This window comes from Callorhinus ursinus, unplaced genomic scaffold (genome assembly GCF_003265705.2).
Source record: "Callorhinus ursinus isolate GAN/ISIS: 27379988/994484 unplaced genomic scaffold, GSC_fseal_2.0 scaffold35, whole genome shotgun sequence".
In the NCBI taxonomy this organism is placed as follows: Eukaryota; Metazoa; Chordata; class Mammalia; order Carnivora; family Otariidae; genus Callorhinus; species Callorhinus ursinus.
Window position 1 is genome coordinate 7368386 of NW_027397097.1, and position 14883 is coordinate 7383268.

The 14883-nt window shown below is 57.0% G+C and overlaps 2 protein-coding genes across 2 annotated transcripts in view; one reads left to right on the forward strand and one right to left on the reverse strand.

Annotated features, from left to right (window-relative positions):
- USP35 (ubiquitin specific peptidase 35) overlaps positions 1-10076 on the forward strand; it is a 49106-nt gene extending 39030 nt beyond the window's left edge. The window contains 5 exon segments of the mRNA XM_025848513.2: positions 5037-5130; positions 5887-5993; positions 6626-6908; positions 6910-7878; positions 8875-10076. Of these exon segments, the coding sequence (XP_025704298.1) occupies positions 5037-5130; positions 5887-5993; positions 6626-6908; positions 6910-7878; positions 8875-9042 (1621 nt within the window). The 3' untranslated portion in view covers positions 9043-10076.
- A 1053-nt stretch (positions 10077-11129) lies between these two features.
- Positions 11130-14883, reverse strand: part of GAB2 (GRB2 associated binding protein 2) — a 183381-nt gene continuing 179627 nt past the window's right edge. The window contains exon 10 of the mRNA XM_025848504.2: positions 11130-14416. Within this exon, the coding sequence (XP_025704289.1) occupies positions 14273-14416 (144 nt within the window). The 3' untranslated portion in view covers positions 11130-14272. The remainder of the gene's footprint in view (positions 14417-14883) is intronic.

Genomic DNA, 14883 nt, shown 5'->3' on the forward strand with positions numbered 1-14883 from the left:
GTTAGATTCCTTTCTCATTTTCTTTGTGTATTTACTGTAAGTTTTGGTTTGTGGTTACTGTGATATTCACACACATCATCCTATTTATCTAATAACGTTTTAATTTGGTAGCAACTAATGGTTGAACACATTTGAAAAGTACATTTTTACTCCCCTCCCTAGTTTCATGTTTTTTGTTGTTGTTGTTGTTTTTTTTTTTTTTTGAGAGAGCAGGAACACATGTGCGTGCAACAGGGGCTTGGGGGAGGGAGAGAATCTCCAGCAGACTCCTTGCTGAGTGCAGAGCCCAATGCAGGGCTTGACACGGGGCTCGATCTCACAACCCTGAGATCATAACCCAAGCTGAGACCAAGAGTTGGGTGCTTAACCTACTGAGCCACCCAGGTGACTCCCTAGTTTCATGTTTCTTATATCACTTTTTACATCTTTTTTTTAAATGTATATATCAGTTAATTATTACAGTTTTAATTTTGTGAGTTTTACCTTTTAACCTTCTTATTACCTTTATAACTGATTAATTCATTGTCTTTACTATGTATTTAGCTCTTCCAGTGAGATTTTTACTTTTGTGCTTTTTGTTGTTGTTGTTATTAGTGACATTTCAGCTTAAAGAAGTCTGTTTAATGTTTTTCCTAATAAGGCCTATTTAGTAGTGATGAATTCCCTTAGCTTTTGCTTGTCTTTAAAACTCTTTATCTCTCCTTCAAATTTGAATGATAACCTTGCAGGATGTAGAGTATTCTCGGTTGGAAGGTTCTCCTTTCAGCACTTTGAATATGTCACGCCACTCTCATCTGGCTTGTCAGATATCTGCTGAGAAAGCTGCTAGTAGCCTTAAGGGTTTTATTTTTATTTTTAAAAAATTTTTTGTATGTAAGAATTTGTTTTTCTCTTGCTTTTAAGATGCTTTAATTTTTGACATTTTAATGATAATGTTTCTTGCTGTGGCTGTCTTTGGGTTCATCTTACTTGAAACTCTCTGGGCCTTCTACACTTGTATGTCTGTTTCCTTTCCCAGGTTAGGGAAGTCTTCAGCCTCTGTTTTTGCAGGTATGTTTCCCGGCCCTTTCTTTCTTCTACTGGGACCCCTCTAACATGAATGTTATTCCACTTGATGTTGTGTTTTTCAATATTGAGATTATCAGATGAAATTTACATTACATTTGTCAGTGTGATGATGTATCATGTTAATTTGTGGGTATTTAGCCACCTTGTTTCCAAGGTGTCTTGAGTATCTTCATTCTTCTGAAATTGTTTCCTTTTTGCTGTTCGGTCTGGGTGAGTTCCACTGCTTTGTCTTCCTACTTGCTGGTTTCTCTTTTACCTCATCCATTTTGCTGTTGAGCCACTCTAGTCTATTTTTCATTTGAGTTGTTATGTTCTTCACCTCTGTGACTTCCTTTTGGTACTTTCTTACCACGCTGTTTTGTTGTTGTTGAAGTTCTCACTGTGTTCATCTAGTCCCCACCCCCACCCCTTCCCCAAGTTCAGTGAACATCTTTATGCACATTCATTTGAATTCTTTATCAGGTAGATTACCTATCTCTGTATCCTTAAGGTCTTTTTCTGAGGTTTTGTCTTGTTCTTTTTTTATTTTTTAAAGAGTTATTTGAGAGAGAGCGCGTGAGCGAGCACGAGCATGGGGGAGGGGCAGAGGGAGAAGCAGACTCCCTTAGTCTTGTTCTTTTGTTTGGAGCACAGTTCTCTCCTCACCTTGCTTGACTCTGTGTGTTTCTATGTGTTAGGCAGAACAACCACCTCTCTGTCTTGAAGGTGTGGCCTTTTGTATGTAGGTGGTGATTCTTGGTCACCCTTGCCCTTGTTCTTGGTTATCTCTTGAACTTTTGTGATTTTTCTCAATCACCTGATTTATTCTGCATATGTCCCTACTGCTACGACCCTATATGAGTGCGTGCCAAGACCTGTCGGCGATCCAAGGATCCTCATTTAGCACCTAGTTTCAGGTGATGGGAAGCTAGACTCTCAGGCAGTAGCTTGTGAAGTATGTGAGTATGTTTGGTCCCATGTTGCTGCAATAGTAACCCCTGCTGGCCTCTGGACCAGATCTGGAAGTATGCCCTGGACGACAGTTTTAAAAAAATCAGGGCACGAGACAAGCCCCTTTCTGGAAGTTTCCTCAAGCTGGAGTGAGGCGAAGTGTGTGCGCCAAGATCCGTCTCCTTGCTCCTGTTTCCCAGGAGTGCTTTCTCAGCCTCTAGATAGATGGGAAACCTGAAGCCTGTCCCTCAGGCTGATGCTTTGGGTTAAGTATTTGGCCTTTTCACAGGCAGAATCCAGGTGCGTTTCAGTGTCTTGTCCGTGCAGTGCCCGGGGCGTGGTGGCCTGCCAGGAACTGTCTTTCTGTGTGTGAGCTTTCTGCGGAGCTTGCTAACAGTAGCCCTCTTGGGCCACCAGGGCCGGGTGACCAAGGGGCATCCCCTGTGTGGACCGTGTGGACCCATTTGCTTGAGCAAGGCAGCCAGAGTGGAGGGGGTGGGCTTGTTTGCTGGCTTTGGAAAGACTGCAGGAAAACGGCGTGACCGCCTGTGCCCTTGGGCTTCAGCAGCGCGGTGGGAGAGCACCCCGTCTGCACCCATGTGCCAGCTCTGGGGGTCGGGCCCGTGGCAGCCACCTGCACTAGCAGATTCTAGCTCTGGAAGGGGAGAACTCCGTGACTGCTGTGCGTGGGTCCCAGCCAGGGAACGCTGCCACCGCCGGCACTGTCCAACTCAGCAGGTGCCGTGACCGCACTTGCTCTTGTCCGTCCCAGCAAGGTGGGTGGAGGGTGGGTGCCTGGGCCACTTTGCCTGCTCGTGCTGGCGGTCTGCGTGCGGCCCAACAGTAGTAGCTACCCCTGGGGCCCCCGTCACCAGGGAGCTTCTCAGCTGCCCCTGCTCCTCCAGCTGGTGTCTCCAGATCAGCAAATAAATCCATCTGACATAGTGTAGGCACTTTGCAAACTGTTTTTTTTGTTTTTTTTACTGGAGCTCAGGTCAAGCCCTGGGTGTTGGGGGGGAGCAGGGGGGAGTGGGGAAGCTCAGTTTATTAGAGCATTTCAGGACCCCTGGTTTTGCCAGTCACGTGTTCTGGAGGCTCCTCTCTCTCCAGTGCAGATCCCAGGCTCTGGGGTGCCAGATGCCCCCGGCAGAAGCACCTGTCTGGGGATGCCCCTCCCTGTTGTGTGTCTTTGTCCCCGGGGTGGGTTTTTTTGCAAGACCCTGTCTCTACTCCTCCTAGGCATCTCAGGGTGGTCCTTCTGTCCATTGTTGTGGAAAGCAGTTCCTCTAGTTTTCAGATCTTTTTCAGAGGGAACGGATCCATAGGTAGCTGTGGATTGGGTGTGTCTGTGGAGTTCCAATCTCACTATGCCACCAACTTGGACCCTCCCTCTCTCTGTATTTGGCCCATTTTTAAATTGGTTGTTAGTTTTCAATAATTATTATTGAGTTTTAAGAATTCTTTGTATGTTTTGGACAATAGTCCTTTATCGGATGGGTCTTTTGCAAATATTTTCTCCAAGTCTCTGGCTTGTCTTTTAATTCTCTGGATGTTTTCTTTCACAGAGCAGAAGACTTTAAGGAAATCCAGCTTATGAATTATTTTTGCAGATCATGTCTTTGGTGTTGCATCTAAAAAGGCATCACCATACTAAAGGTCAAAGAGGTTTTCTCCTATGTGACCTTCTGAGAATTTTATAGTTTTGCATTTTCTATCTAGGTCTGTGATCCGTCTTGAGTTCATTTTTTGGGATGAGTGTGAGGTATGTGTCTAGGTGTGTGCGTGTGTGTATTTTTCATGTGGATGTCCAAACGTTCCAGCAGCATTTGTTGACAAGACTGTTTTTTGCTCCCTTGTTTTGCCTTTGCTCTTTTGTCAAAGGTCAGTTGACTATTTGTGGGGGTCTATTTCTGGGCTCTCTGTTATATTCTGTTGATCCATTTGACTCATCTTTGACCCACACCACACTTAGACATCTTTTTTAAAAAGTAACAGAGCAGGTAAGCTTTGCCCTGGCTTATGGTATGACCTCAAGTAGGTTTCTCCTCTCTGAGCTTCAGGTCTAGTATGGGGAGCTAAATCTCTAGCACTTCCTAACGTGCGTGCTTCCCAGACCTGGTGAAGGCCTAGTTTTTCCAGTTTACAGTCTGCTGCAGACTAATTTTTATAAAATACAGTCAGATCACTTACCAGAAGAATGATCATGTGCTTATATGGTTGTAGTGACATCAGATTGCTGTACGTGTTCCTCACCGCTCCCTCAGCTTCTGAACTTCATCTTTGTGATGGATGGCTGGGGCTGGGCGGGGCACACTTGGGTAACGCTGTTCTGCACACTGGGCTCAGGTTGGAAAGGTGCCTGGCCTGGCCGCCTAGAGCTGCTTGTGAGAACAGGGGCTAAGATGAGGCCTGGGTATTGGCTGGTTCCAAGGCAACGTGGGTGTCAGCAGGGGCTCCTTCCCCTCTCCAGCAGGATCAGACTCCATTGTTGGGAGCCTGTCTGTTCTCCCCCCCTCCTTGTGCCTCCCCCCCCCGCTCCGGTGTCCTCTTTGTGCCGCACACTTCTCACGTTGACCCCCGCCTCCCTCATTCGAAGACAGGGGAACCACTCAGGTGGGCTTAGGGCTGTGGCGCGGGGGCCCTGAGAAGGGGCTGTGAGAGCAAACTCAGAGGGCTCAGGTTGAAGCAAGGCCTGCTGCGCTGGGTGGGTGCGAACAGCTGCAGTGGGTGGGGATGGTACTAGCGCAGACTGGCACGTGCCAGAGAGTTCCAGCCTCACCGCTCTGAGGACGTAAGATCTCAGCACGGTGGAATCTTTGAGTCTCAGGGTCATGGGCTCTCTGAACTGGAAGGAGCTGCAGGGCTCACTTCGTTGTCCAGGCTGGGTTGTTCACCTGCGCTTCTTCCTTGGCCTAGGCCTGAGCTTTAAGCGTCCGCTCTGCCTTGAGGCTGGATGCCCTCGTTCCCAGTGCTGCGGGTGAGTAGAGGCTCCTTGGATGCCCTCGGCTTACCCTGGATGCTTTTGCTTTATTTTGAAGCTTCAGACACTGTGTGCTCAGATTGACTGAGAACAACTCCCAGCCCCTGATGACCAAGCTGCAGTGGCTCTTCGCCTTCCTGGAGCACAGCCAGGTGAGTGCAGGGGGAGTTGGGCATGATGGAGGGAGGCCCTGGGCTGACACCCTTCCCTGCATCTGGCTACAAGGCCCTACTTCCTGGTGTAAGCTGTTGAGGCTGGTTTGGGTTCATGGTCGTTTAGTCCCTGAGGGCTGTATTTGTTTTTGCTCATTGTCTCTGCCCTCATGGAACCTAAAACCCTTGGCTAAGCATTATGCAAGGCCCTGCGGGGGCCGTGAAAAGGAGGAAGCCACAGTTCTTGCTCTTGTGGAGCTCATAGTCTGAGGGTGGGGAGGGTGGACCTACAAATAACAGTTGTAATGCTTGAACGGAGGGAAATGCTGTGTTGTGTGTATGCAAGGGAGGGAAAAGCTAATTATGGTGGGGGAAGGGACCACTGGGAATACATCACGGAACAGATGTCCGTGCATCTGGGTCTTGAACTCTGTAAGCTTTTGATGGAGGAAAGGTGTTTTAGGCAGAAGGAATGGCAATGAATAAGGGTCTGGGAAGAAATAGGTGTGTTGGGGAAGAGCAAATTCCTAGAGGATTGGTTCATCTCCACGAACCTAAGGCCATGCTCATGGGCTGCATGCACTTGGTGGGAGAGGATGGGTCAGGGACAGTGAGGAATGGGGAGGACTTTAGAGAGGAGGCCAGGAAGTTTGGGACAAGAGAATCCCCAGGTACCCTTAGGCCTAGCACGTGGCAGAGCTGGTTAGTGAGTGGCCTCCTGCTCCTGACCCTGCCTTTCACCTGCCTTGGTCCTAGCGGCCTGCCATCTCTCCAGAGAACTTCCTCTCTGCATCCTGGACACCCTGGTTCAGCCCCGGCACCCAGCAGGACTGCTCAGAGTACCTGAAGTATCTGCTGGATCGGTAAGGGGGCCACACCTGGCTCCGCGTGGGGGCTTCGGAGCCGGAGGAGGGTGCCCGAGGAATGGCCCAGCTCCCTGGCTGCCGTACTGCACTCGGCGGAAGGTGTGGAGATGGTTGCCGCGAGGGGTGGGCAGGGCTGCGTGTGAGGGACGTTTGGGAGCTGCCGATCGGAGCCGTGACTAGGGAGGGGTCGGTGCGAGCGAACGCACGTGCTCTGCTGGCCGAGCGTGCGTGTGTGCGTGTTCGGCACAGCGCTGGGGGCACGCTCATGTGGAGGCGGCACATCTCCCCGGGCCGGGGTTGTGTGCCTATCCGGAGGGAAGTGTGTGGCACGTGTGCTTGGCTTGTGAGTGCATGTGCGTGGGTGTCATTGGCACGTGTGTGTGTGTAGACTCCGTGCGGACCCGCGCGCACGTCTAAACGGGTGGGTCTTAGATAAGGGAGGTGGCCCAGACCAGGCCCGAGCGCCGAGAATGTGTGTGTGTGTGTGTGTGAGTGAGTGTGCGCGTGAGTGTGTGTGCGCGCGCGTGTGTGTGAGTGAGTGTGCGCGCGCGCGTGTGTGAGAGTGAGTGTGTGTGCGCGTGTGTGAGAGTGTGTGTGAGTGACTGACGTCCCCATGCTCTCGGCTCCAGGCTACACGAAGAGGAGAAAACCGGGACGAGGATCTGCCAAAAACTCAAGCAGTCCAGCTTGCCCTCGCCTCCCGAGGAGCCCCCCGGCCCGAGTCCCACCTCCGTGGAGAAGATGTTCGGAGGCAAGATCGTGACTCGGATACGCTGTCTCCGCTGCCTCAATGTCTCCTCCAGGGAGGAGGCCTTCACGGACCTCTCTCTTGCTTTCCCCCCCACTGAGCACTGTCGCCGCCGCCGCCTGGGCTCAGTGATGCTCCCTGCAGAGGACATCGGGGGCCGGGACCCCCCCCCCACCCTCCCGGGCCCAGGTTCCAAGCAGGGTGGGTCCTCGGAGGCAGAGGAAACACTGTGTCACTGGGGCCGCGCCCCCCTCCGTCCTGGACATTGAAGGCCTGGGCCCCCAGGGAGCTGGCGGGCAGAGCAGTGGGGAGGAGGAGGTGGAGAGGGAGGAGGAAGCACGGGAGGAGGAACGGCCCCGGGAGGGGGAGGGGGAGGGGGAGGGGGGCAGAGAGAAAGAGGAGGGGGAGGAAGAAAAGACGGAGAAGGAGAAGGAGACCGCCGAGCCGGCGGAGAAGGAAGAGGACAGCCCGGGCCCGGGGACCCTCTGGGGTGGCGCCGCCCCCGCCGGAGAGGGCTCCCGCTCGGTGCTGGACCTGGTCAACTACTTCCTGTCCCCGGAGAGGCTGACGGCCGAGAACCGCTACCACTGCGAGCCCTGTGCCTCGCTGCAGGACGCCGAGAAGGCGGTGGAGCTGAGCCAGGGGCCGCGCTACCTCATCCTCACCCTGCTGCGCTTCTCCTTCGACCTGCGCACCATGCGCCGCCGCAAGATCCTGGACGACGTCTCCGTGCCCTTGCTGCTGCGCCTGCCGTTGGCGGGGGGCCGGGGCCAGGCCTACGACCTCTGCAGCGTCGTCGTGCACTCCGGGCTGTCCTCGGAGAGCGGCCACTACTACTGCTACGCCCGCGAGGGCGCCGCCCGCCCGGCCCCGTGTGTGGCTGCTGCCGACAGGCCCGAGCCCGAGAACCAGTGGTGCCTGTTCAACGACACTCGGGTGTCCTTCTCCTCCTTCGAGTCTGTTAGCAACATCACCTCCTTCTTCCCCAAGGACACGGCCTATGTGCTCTTCTACCGGCAGCGGCCCGGGGAGGCGCCCGAGGCCGAGCCGGGCTCTCCCAGAGGCCGGACGGAGCCCACCCTCCACAAAGATCTGATGGAAGCCATTTCCAAAGACAACATCCTTTACCTGCAGGTGAGCGGCCCCCCCCCCCCCCCCTGGGGCCTCTGAGCTGATCTCCTGGGTGGAGGGCTTCCCTGCACAGCCACCGGCTTAGAGGGGGTTCTGCTCGTCTCCTCCTTTCCCTGCTGCCCTGTCACTGACGCCTTCATGCTGGAAAGATACTGGTGGGCCAGCCAGAACCGCTTACTTCAGAGGCGCAGGCGTTCAGGAATCACCAACGCTTGTCCTCAGTGTGCGAAGGAGCACCATGGGGTTGTGTGGTGGAAAGTCGACACTTCCAGGGGCACCTGGGGACCACGCTGCCCGTATCCTCTCACGTGCCTTCGACTCCCCTCTTTACAGTCCGGGCTGGTATCAGAATACTTGGCAGCAGGAACAGCAGAGGCCACGAACCACCGGAGTAGTACCCCCGGGGCCCCTGTGTGGGGGACACCGAGCCAGCTTTTAGGTCTCTGCTGGGCCTTGCGGGCGGAGGCAGGGCCGTGGGGGAGGAGCGTCTGTGCGGAGGCCTCCGTTCAGCCCGAGGAGGCCCGTTCCTCGTGCCTGGAGGGGCAGTGAGCCGGCCAGCCGTGTCAGGACGGGGGGGGGGGGGGGGGGGGTGGGGGGGGGGGGGGGGGGGGACCCTGTGTGGTGTGACGTGGTCCTTGGGAGTCCCTGCACCTCCTTCTCTCTGGGGCCACGGCAGGCCCGCATCAGCTACTCAGCCTTGTGTGAAGGAGTTCCTTTTTTCCAAGGGGCTAGGGGTTTTTACTGGGAGAAGAGCGGTTTTGAAGCCTAGATCGAGGGTGGGAGGGTGGATCCATCCCGCCCATCCTCCCGCGGAGCTGGAGCACCCCGCGGGCAGGACCCGGCGCTTCTTGGTGCTTGGCCCCCTGGGCACCTCAGAGACACTCAGAAATGCTGTGCCGGGTGGCCCTGGGGTGGGGCTGGGGGGGGACAGGGACAGAAAACTGTGGCTTCAGAGCCTGAATTTTAAGCCTCCTTCCCCACCCGCCTGTGCGTTCCCAGGAGCAGGAGAAGGAGGCCCGGAGCAGGGCGGCCTATATCTCTGCGCTCCCCGCGTCTCCGCGCTGGGGCAGGGGCTTCGATGAGGACAAGGACGAGGACGAAGGCTCTCCGGGAGGCTGCAGTCCTGCGGGCGGCAGTGGCGGGGACTTCCACAGACTGGTCTTCTAACGGGGACCCGGCCCGGGGCTGCTCCCGCCTGCGGGGGGCACCACAGCCCACAGGGGAGGCCTTGACCCTTTCCTTCTGGGAACCGGGTCGGGACCGAGGCCGAGGCGCCCTTCCCGGTGGGGGCTGAGGGAGGCTGTGGAGGCAGGTTCAACCCCGGAGACGGGGGCCCTTCCAGGGGCAGGAAAGGTGGAGAGGAAGCTTCTGGGACACCCCGGTCCTCAGCCGGAAGGGTGTGCAGGGACTCAGATACAGAGGTGAGAGCCGAGCCCCTGACACGGTCTCAGGCCCCGACACTCGGGTCAGCCCCACTCAGATTTCTCACCCAAGTGTTCTGGGCGACTTGAAGCAGCTTAGATGGACACTCTCTGGGCCTTGTCCCCCACCCCCCACCCCCCCGTCCCCCCCCCCCCCAGCAGGCTACATGAGGGGGCTGATTCACAGCTCTAGTGCTTTGCCATCAAGTAGCATTTCCCTCCTCGCTCCTTTCAGACAATCCTATTGCTGTATAGTATAAGGCAGCAGAGCAGGGTCTGGGGCCTGTGCGTCCTACCCACGGCCCCCTTCTGGGTTCTCTGAGGGGTTTCGGAGGCACGGTATGTGGTTGCCTGCACCCTTGGTACTTCGAGGGGTGTGTAGGTGGGAGGCAGCCTGGCACGGGGTCAGAGACTGTGCAGAGAGGGGAGGACAGCCCCCCTCCCCCCCACAGCGGGAGACCCTTAATCCCCAAACCCCATCTCCCCTAGCCTGCCTCAGTGCCTGAGATGCCACCATTTGCATCCCCTTTCTGGTTGAGAGAGAGAATCCTTATTTTACTGCAACTCTGTGTTTCTCGTGAAGCCATCGTCGGACCTGAGGAAAGCTGGCTGGCTCGGCGGCTCCTCTGTGGCATTCAAGCCGTGGCCTGGGGGCTGGCGGGGGCGGGGGGGGGAGGTTTGGTGAGGAGCAGCTATTGACCTCATTGTGCCCTGACGGCCGCTGTACCCTTCTATGTGGAGAGGAGAGACGCAAACAGGAATAAAAATAGGTTCTCTGAAGCCTTTAAAGGTGTCATTCTTTCTGCCTCCGTGGCTGTGATGGCGGCCGTGCCCTTTGTTTCTTGCTGTGCCTGGGCTGTGAGGAGGGTACAGCCTGTGACCTGTTGGCTTGTGCGATGCCCCACGGGAGGTGACGGTGTGCCACGCTGAAGCGCTTGCAAGTGAAAGGTGAGGGCTGGGAGGACCCCGAGGGCAGAGCTGGGGCCAGCAGCGGGGCCGTTCCCCAGTGGCCGGCGCCGACAGAGGGGAGGACAGGCTCGTTACCCGGCGAGGCAGGTACCCAGACTCCGGGCTGCCCGAGGACATCCTGTCGGGGGGACTCGCCTGTCGGGTGAAGCCAGAGCCCCCATATCTGGGGATTTTTCAGACGCCAAGGACCCCGAACTGACCAGGACTCGCTACCACTGCTCCCTCATTCTCCCCCCACCCCTTCCCTGGGAGAACCTGGTGCCGGCGTGCAGCCCCTCCTCGGACGGACTCGGGCACCTGCCAGGAGGGAAGCGGGGGGGAGGCAGCCCCCCCTCTCCCCAGGTGCCAGCCCATTCTTGGGAGCTGGAGACGTCACACGGGAGCCCTTTCCACCCCAACCCTGCCCATCTGGGGGAACAAAGTAGGTGGGAAGCCAGGGACAGAGGCTGCGGTGTGGCCAGGGGCTGCGAGGGCCGCCTGCCAGTGTTGTAGGTGGAGGAGTTGTTGAGTTTTGGCCCAAGTGTCCCAGACCCTTGGGACATCAGACCTTAGGGATCAGCGACACTGGGCTGGTAGTCTCAAGAGTTCATCTCTACACTCTGTGCACCTTCTAAGGCGAAAGGGTGGAATCAGGAACACACATTCCGAGGTAAGGAGGATTCATTCCTGTTCCCGGTCAAGACAAGGGCCCCATTACTTCCTATTAGAATGAAAGGGAGCAGACTGGCACCGAGTGTTCCGGGGGCCCTGACAGAGATGTGTTTGGGTCTCCATGTGGGTGGCCCCCAGGCAGGGATTCTGTGCAGCAGGTGGGTTCCCTCCCCGGCGCCTTCAGATGAGGCAGGCTCCAGCAGCCTTCTCTGGTTGCTTCTAATGGACTTTATTGTTGTCCTGCTCCAACACCACAGTAAAAAGGGCCCTGCAAGCTTCAGGCCTGTGCCGTGTGTCACCACAGCAAAAACAGGACCCACCGGAACACGTTCCCACCCCACCCCAGACCTACTCACAGGATAAATACATGTTACACTTTTTTTTTTTAAAAGAAAACAGAATAAATTAATAACTTAAGTGATTAGGCACCAACAGTGATTTGAAAAATTAAATGTCAATTTTAAATGGTATAACAGGGCAAGAACCTAAGACTGGGCTCCTAGCCCCTTCTCTCTTCCCGACAGACAATTCTGTGCGAAATGATTCTAAGTTTCAAGACACGTGTAACCAACACACAAAAATACACACGACCAACTATCACAGGACAGCCCGCACCTCGAGGGGGCCCCTCCGCAGGCAGCCCAGGGAGCTTGGAAAAGTCCGAGAATGTTGGCTCCTGGGGGAGGGAGCTGCAGCGCTCCTGGGCCCAGCCTCGCTTCCCTCACGGGTTGTGGACGAGTGTGAACTGCATCCAGAGCTCTCGTCAGAAGGGGGTGGGGAGGGTGGGTCAGCCAGGGCTTGGGGCACGCCCTTGCTCCACTCACTCCAGAAGGGGAAGGGTTGTGCTTCTCTCCTAGGAATGGGGCGTATTTGAAGGGTTTCAAATGTAGAAGTCTCCGAAGTCCATCCCGGGGAAGGGACCCGGCTACCTGACTAATGCTCTGGGTGCTGCCCATCCCTGGTGAGCCAGGCCCTCCATAGAGAGCTCAGCTTCAGCATGGAAGGGCCTCAGCCACCATCTAATCGAACCGCCCTTTCACAGGTGGTGGCTCCCTGGGACCTTGCTTGGCCCATCTCCCTGGAACCCTCCCTCCCTCGCTGCTGCTTGGTCCTGCTGGCCCAGGCACCGTGAGTCTTGGGTCTGCCCTTGCCAGGCCACTGAACTGCCAGGTGTGTACTAGACACCGGTCATTTGAAGCCCGTGAGCCCGAGTCTCTACCTTCAACAGGCCCGTGTCCTCTTAACACCTCCTTCTGTCTCCACCGCCACCCTGAGGGCTTGGGAGCTGCAGGAACCAAGAGCTGGAAGGAGGCCTCCTTGGACATTAGAGTTGAACACTCCGTTTCGTTCACCTCGTGCTGACACAGCACACACACGGGCTGGGGGCACAGGGCAGCACCCCTCAAAGCTCAGCCCTACGAGACCCTGCAGAGAGCCTTAAAGGGACCCAGTGTCAGCCACTGCCATCAGCCCCAGTGCTCTAAGGTGACTGGACCCCAGCCCCTCCCTCCTTCCCTAGAAAACTGCTCCGTCTTCCTGCCCCTCAAGCCCACCTCAGCACCACCCCCCTTTTCCCAGATACCACCTTCCTCTGATCTGCACCAACCTCCTGAAGCAGCAGTCTTGCTTCCAGTCTCTCTCATGGCCCTCACCTATGTCCCGTGCCCTTGTGTCTCCCCCCACCCCTGCCTCCAGTGCACGGACAAACTGGTTAATTCCCGCGGTCCCAGAATCAATGCTCGCCGAGTTGAACTGCTAGGAGAGGGGCTACTGTGGACAAAATCCTCCTGACCGGAGTGGGGCTTCTGAGACTGTGGCCAGGCATGTGCTCGCGGGAGCTCAAAGGTGAGCTGTAGCCACCTCCGTCAGCCATGGTGGCAAGTATTTTTTTTCCAAGGGAAGGTGGTCTGTTACCCCAGGGGGGGATGAGGCCTCTGCCAACCCTGGACGGTTTGGGCAAGAACCATCAACACAAAAGATTCGGATCTCTCCTCCCCAGCTTAGGACAAAGTGCCTGGTGGGGGCGGGCACAGCTCGTGGGATGGCCTTCCAAAGCCACGGGAGCAGAGGCCTGGCCTCTCCTGCCCCAGGGATCGGGTCTGAGGCTAATGTGACTCGTGACTCGGGGTTTCCAGGGAGTGGCCGCTGGAAGATGAGCTGGGAAAACAGCAGGGGCTCCCGCGACCACACTCCTAGCGGCCTGGGCCCGGGCCGGAAGCCCCAGCCCGCCCCCGCACTGCTTTCCCCACGTCCCTCACACGGCTCCTTCTCTTCCGCTCAGGCCTGCAGCCCCAGGCGCTGCTCCGGCTTGACCCCGGCCCCCACCTGCCCCTGGCCGCACTGTCTGCCTCCAAGGTCTGTACCCGGCCTGTCAGCCCCTCGGTTATCTGCCAGCCCCCCACCGCCTGTCTTACAGAGACACACTTGCTGCACCCTCCCCACCACGGCACCTCCCGTCCGCCCCACGCTCCCTCCGCACCCTGCACTGCCTTCCCTCAGCACCAGCCTCCACCCGCACCCTGCAGCACCCTGCACCGTCCCCTCTGGAGGGGTGCGCCCCCGGAGGAGGGCCTGTATGCTCCACGGTTCTGGGGGCCCTGACCCCACAGGATCCTGGCCACCCCTCCCCCCCCCGTTTGTGGTTGCCCATCCTCTGTTTTCCCTCCCTCGTGTCGTCCTTCCTCCTCCTGCCTCTCCCAACCCAGCACAGCCACACCGTGGCGGGGCCACTGCCCAGATCACCTGCCTTCTGCCATCGGGGACCTCCTTCCTGTGTCCCTCAAGACCACCGCTACCCTTCCTTCTCAACTCCATCCTCTGGGGCGCCATGCCTCTCCTCTACCAACAAAGACAAGGACGAAGAGGTCCCTGGCCACTCTGGTCTGCTGGTCCTGGGCTCCCTGGATCAGCGAGACGACATGGCATCTTCCGGGACTGAAGGAGACGTAGCCCAGGAGCTGGAGGGAAGAGGGCTTGAGGGCTCCAACCGGAAGTGAGGTGTGGAATCTGGCTCAGAGCCCCCGCCCCTCCCAAAGCCTAGTAGGTACTCGGGTCTAAAGGGCAGGAAGAGGCTGAAGGATGCTTTTTGGCAATAGCTCTAACGAAGGTGGGTAGAGGCATGGCCGTTACTGATACAAATCAAAGGTGGGCCCCGAGTGGGCAGAGGAAGGGCCTCCATCAGGCCCTTACCTCTCAGGAGAAGGGTTCAGGGTCCCTGACATCAAGTGCTTTGAAGGCCAGAGTGGCAGGAGGGGGCACTGGGAGAGGAGACAATGTGTGTGGGGGGGACCGAGGGGGAGGAGCCAGCTCTGGAGATGCCGCCTCTGGGCACCTCCCCAGGCGTGGTGGCCCCTGCGTCACAGCTTAGCGCCTTTGGAAGGCTCCGAGGACTGCCGCACATCTGTCCACTCCTGCATGGTGTTCTGCAGGGCCTGGGTTTTCTCCTTGTCCACTTGAACGTAGTCCACCTTCTCATCGGAAGTGACAGATGACGTGGATGGCTGAGGACAGAACGGGCAGGTGGCTGTGAGTTATCCATATGGTGGGGAGCAGGGGTGGGGGGCTCTTTCTGAGCTGCCTCAAGGGGAGCTGGGCCTCTGCTGCCACTCGGACCAGCCTCAGGGGCCTGTACTGTTTCTGAAAGGGGCCTTTAAAACGCAAACTGCCCATCATCTCTCCTGTTCTGCAACAGCCTGGGTCAGCACTCCGGATTTCCCAGGCCTTCATCTCTGCCTCCACCCACCTACTTGGGAAGGAATTTGCCAGGTGCCAGGGAACACTGGCAGCCACCCCTGCTGTCTGGACTGGGCAGCTGAGTGTGCTTTCTGGGGAGGCTTTCTGGGGCCGGGGAGTCCCTTCTGCAGGTCCCTGTACCAAGGGCAGTGGGTGCACCTAGACGCTGAGTTCCCAAAGAGAAGCTCAGGACCAGACACAGGATCCCCGAGGCTCGGCTCTGTCATTCAGTGTG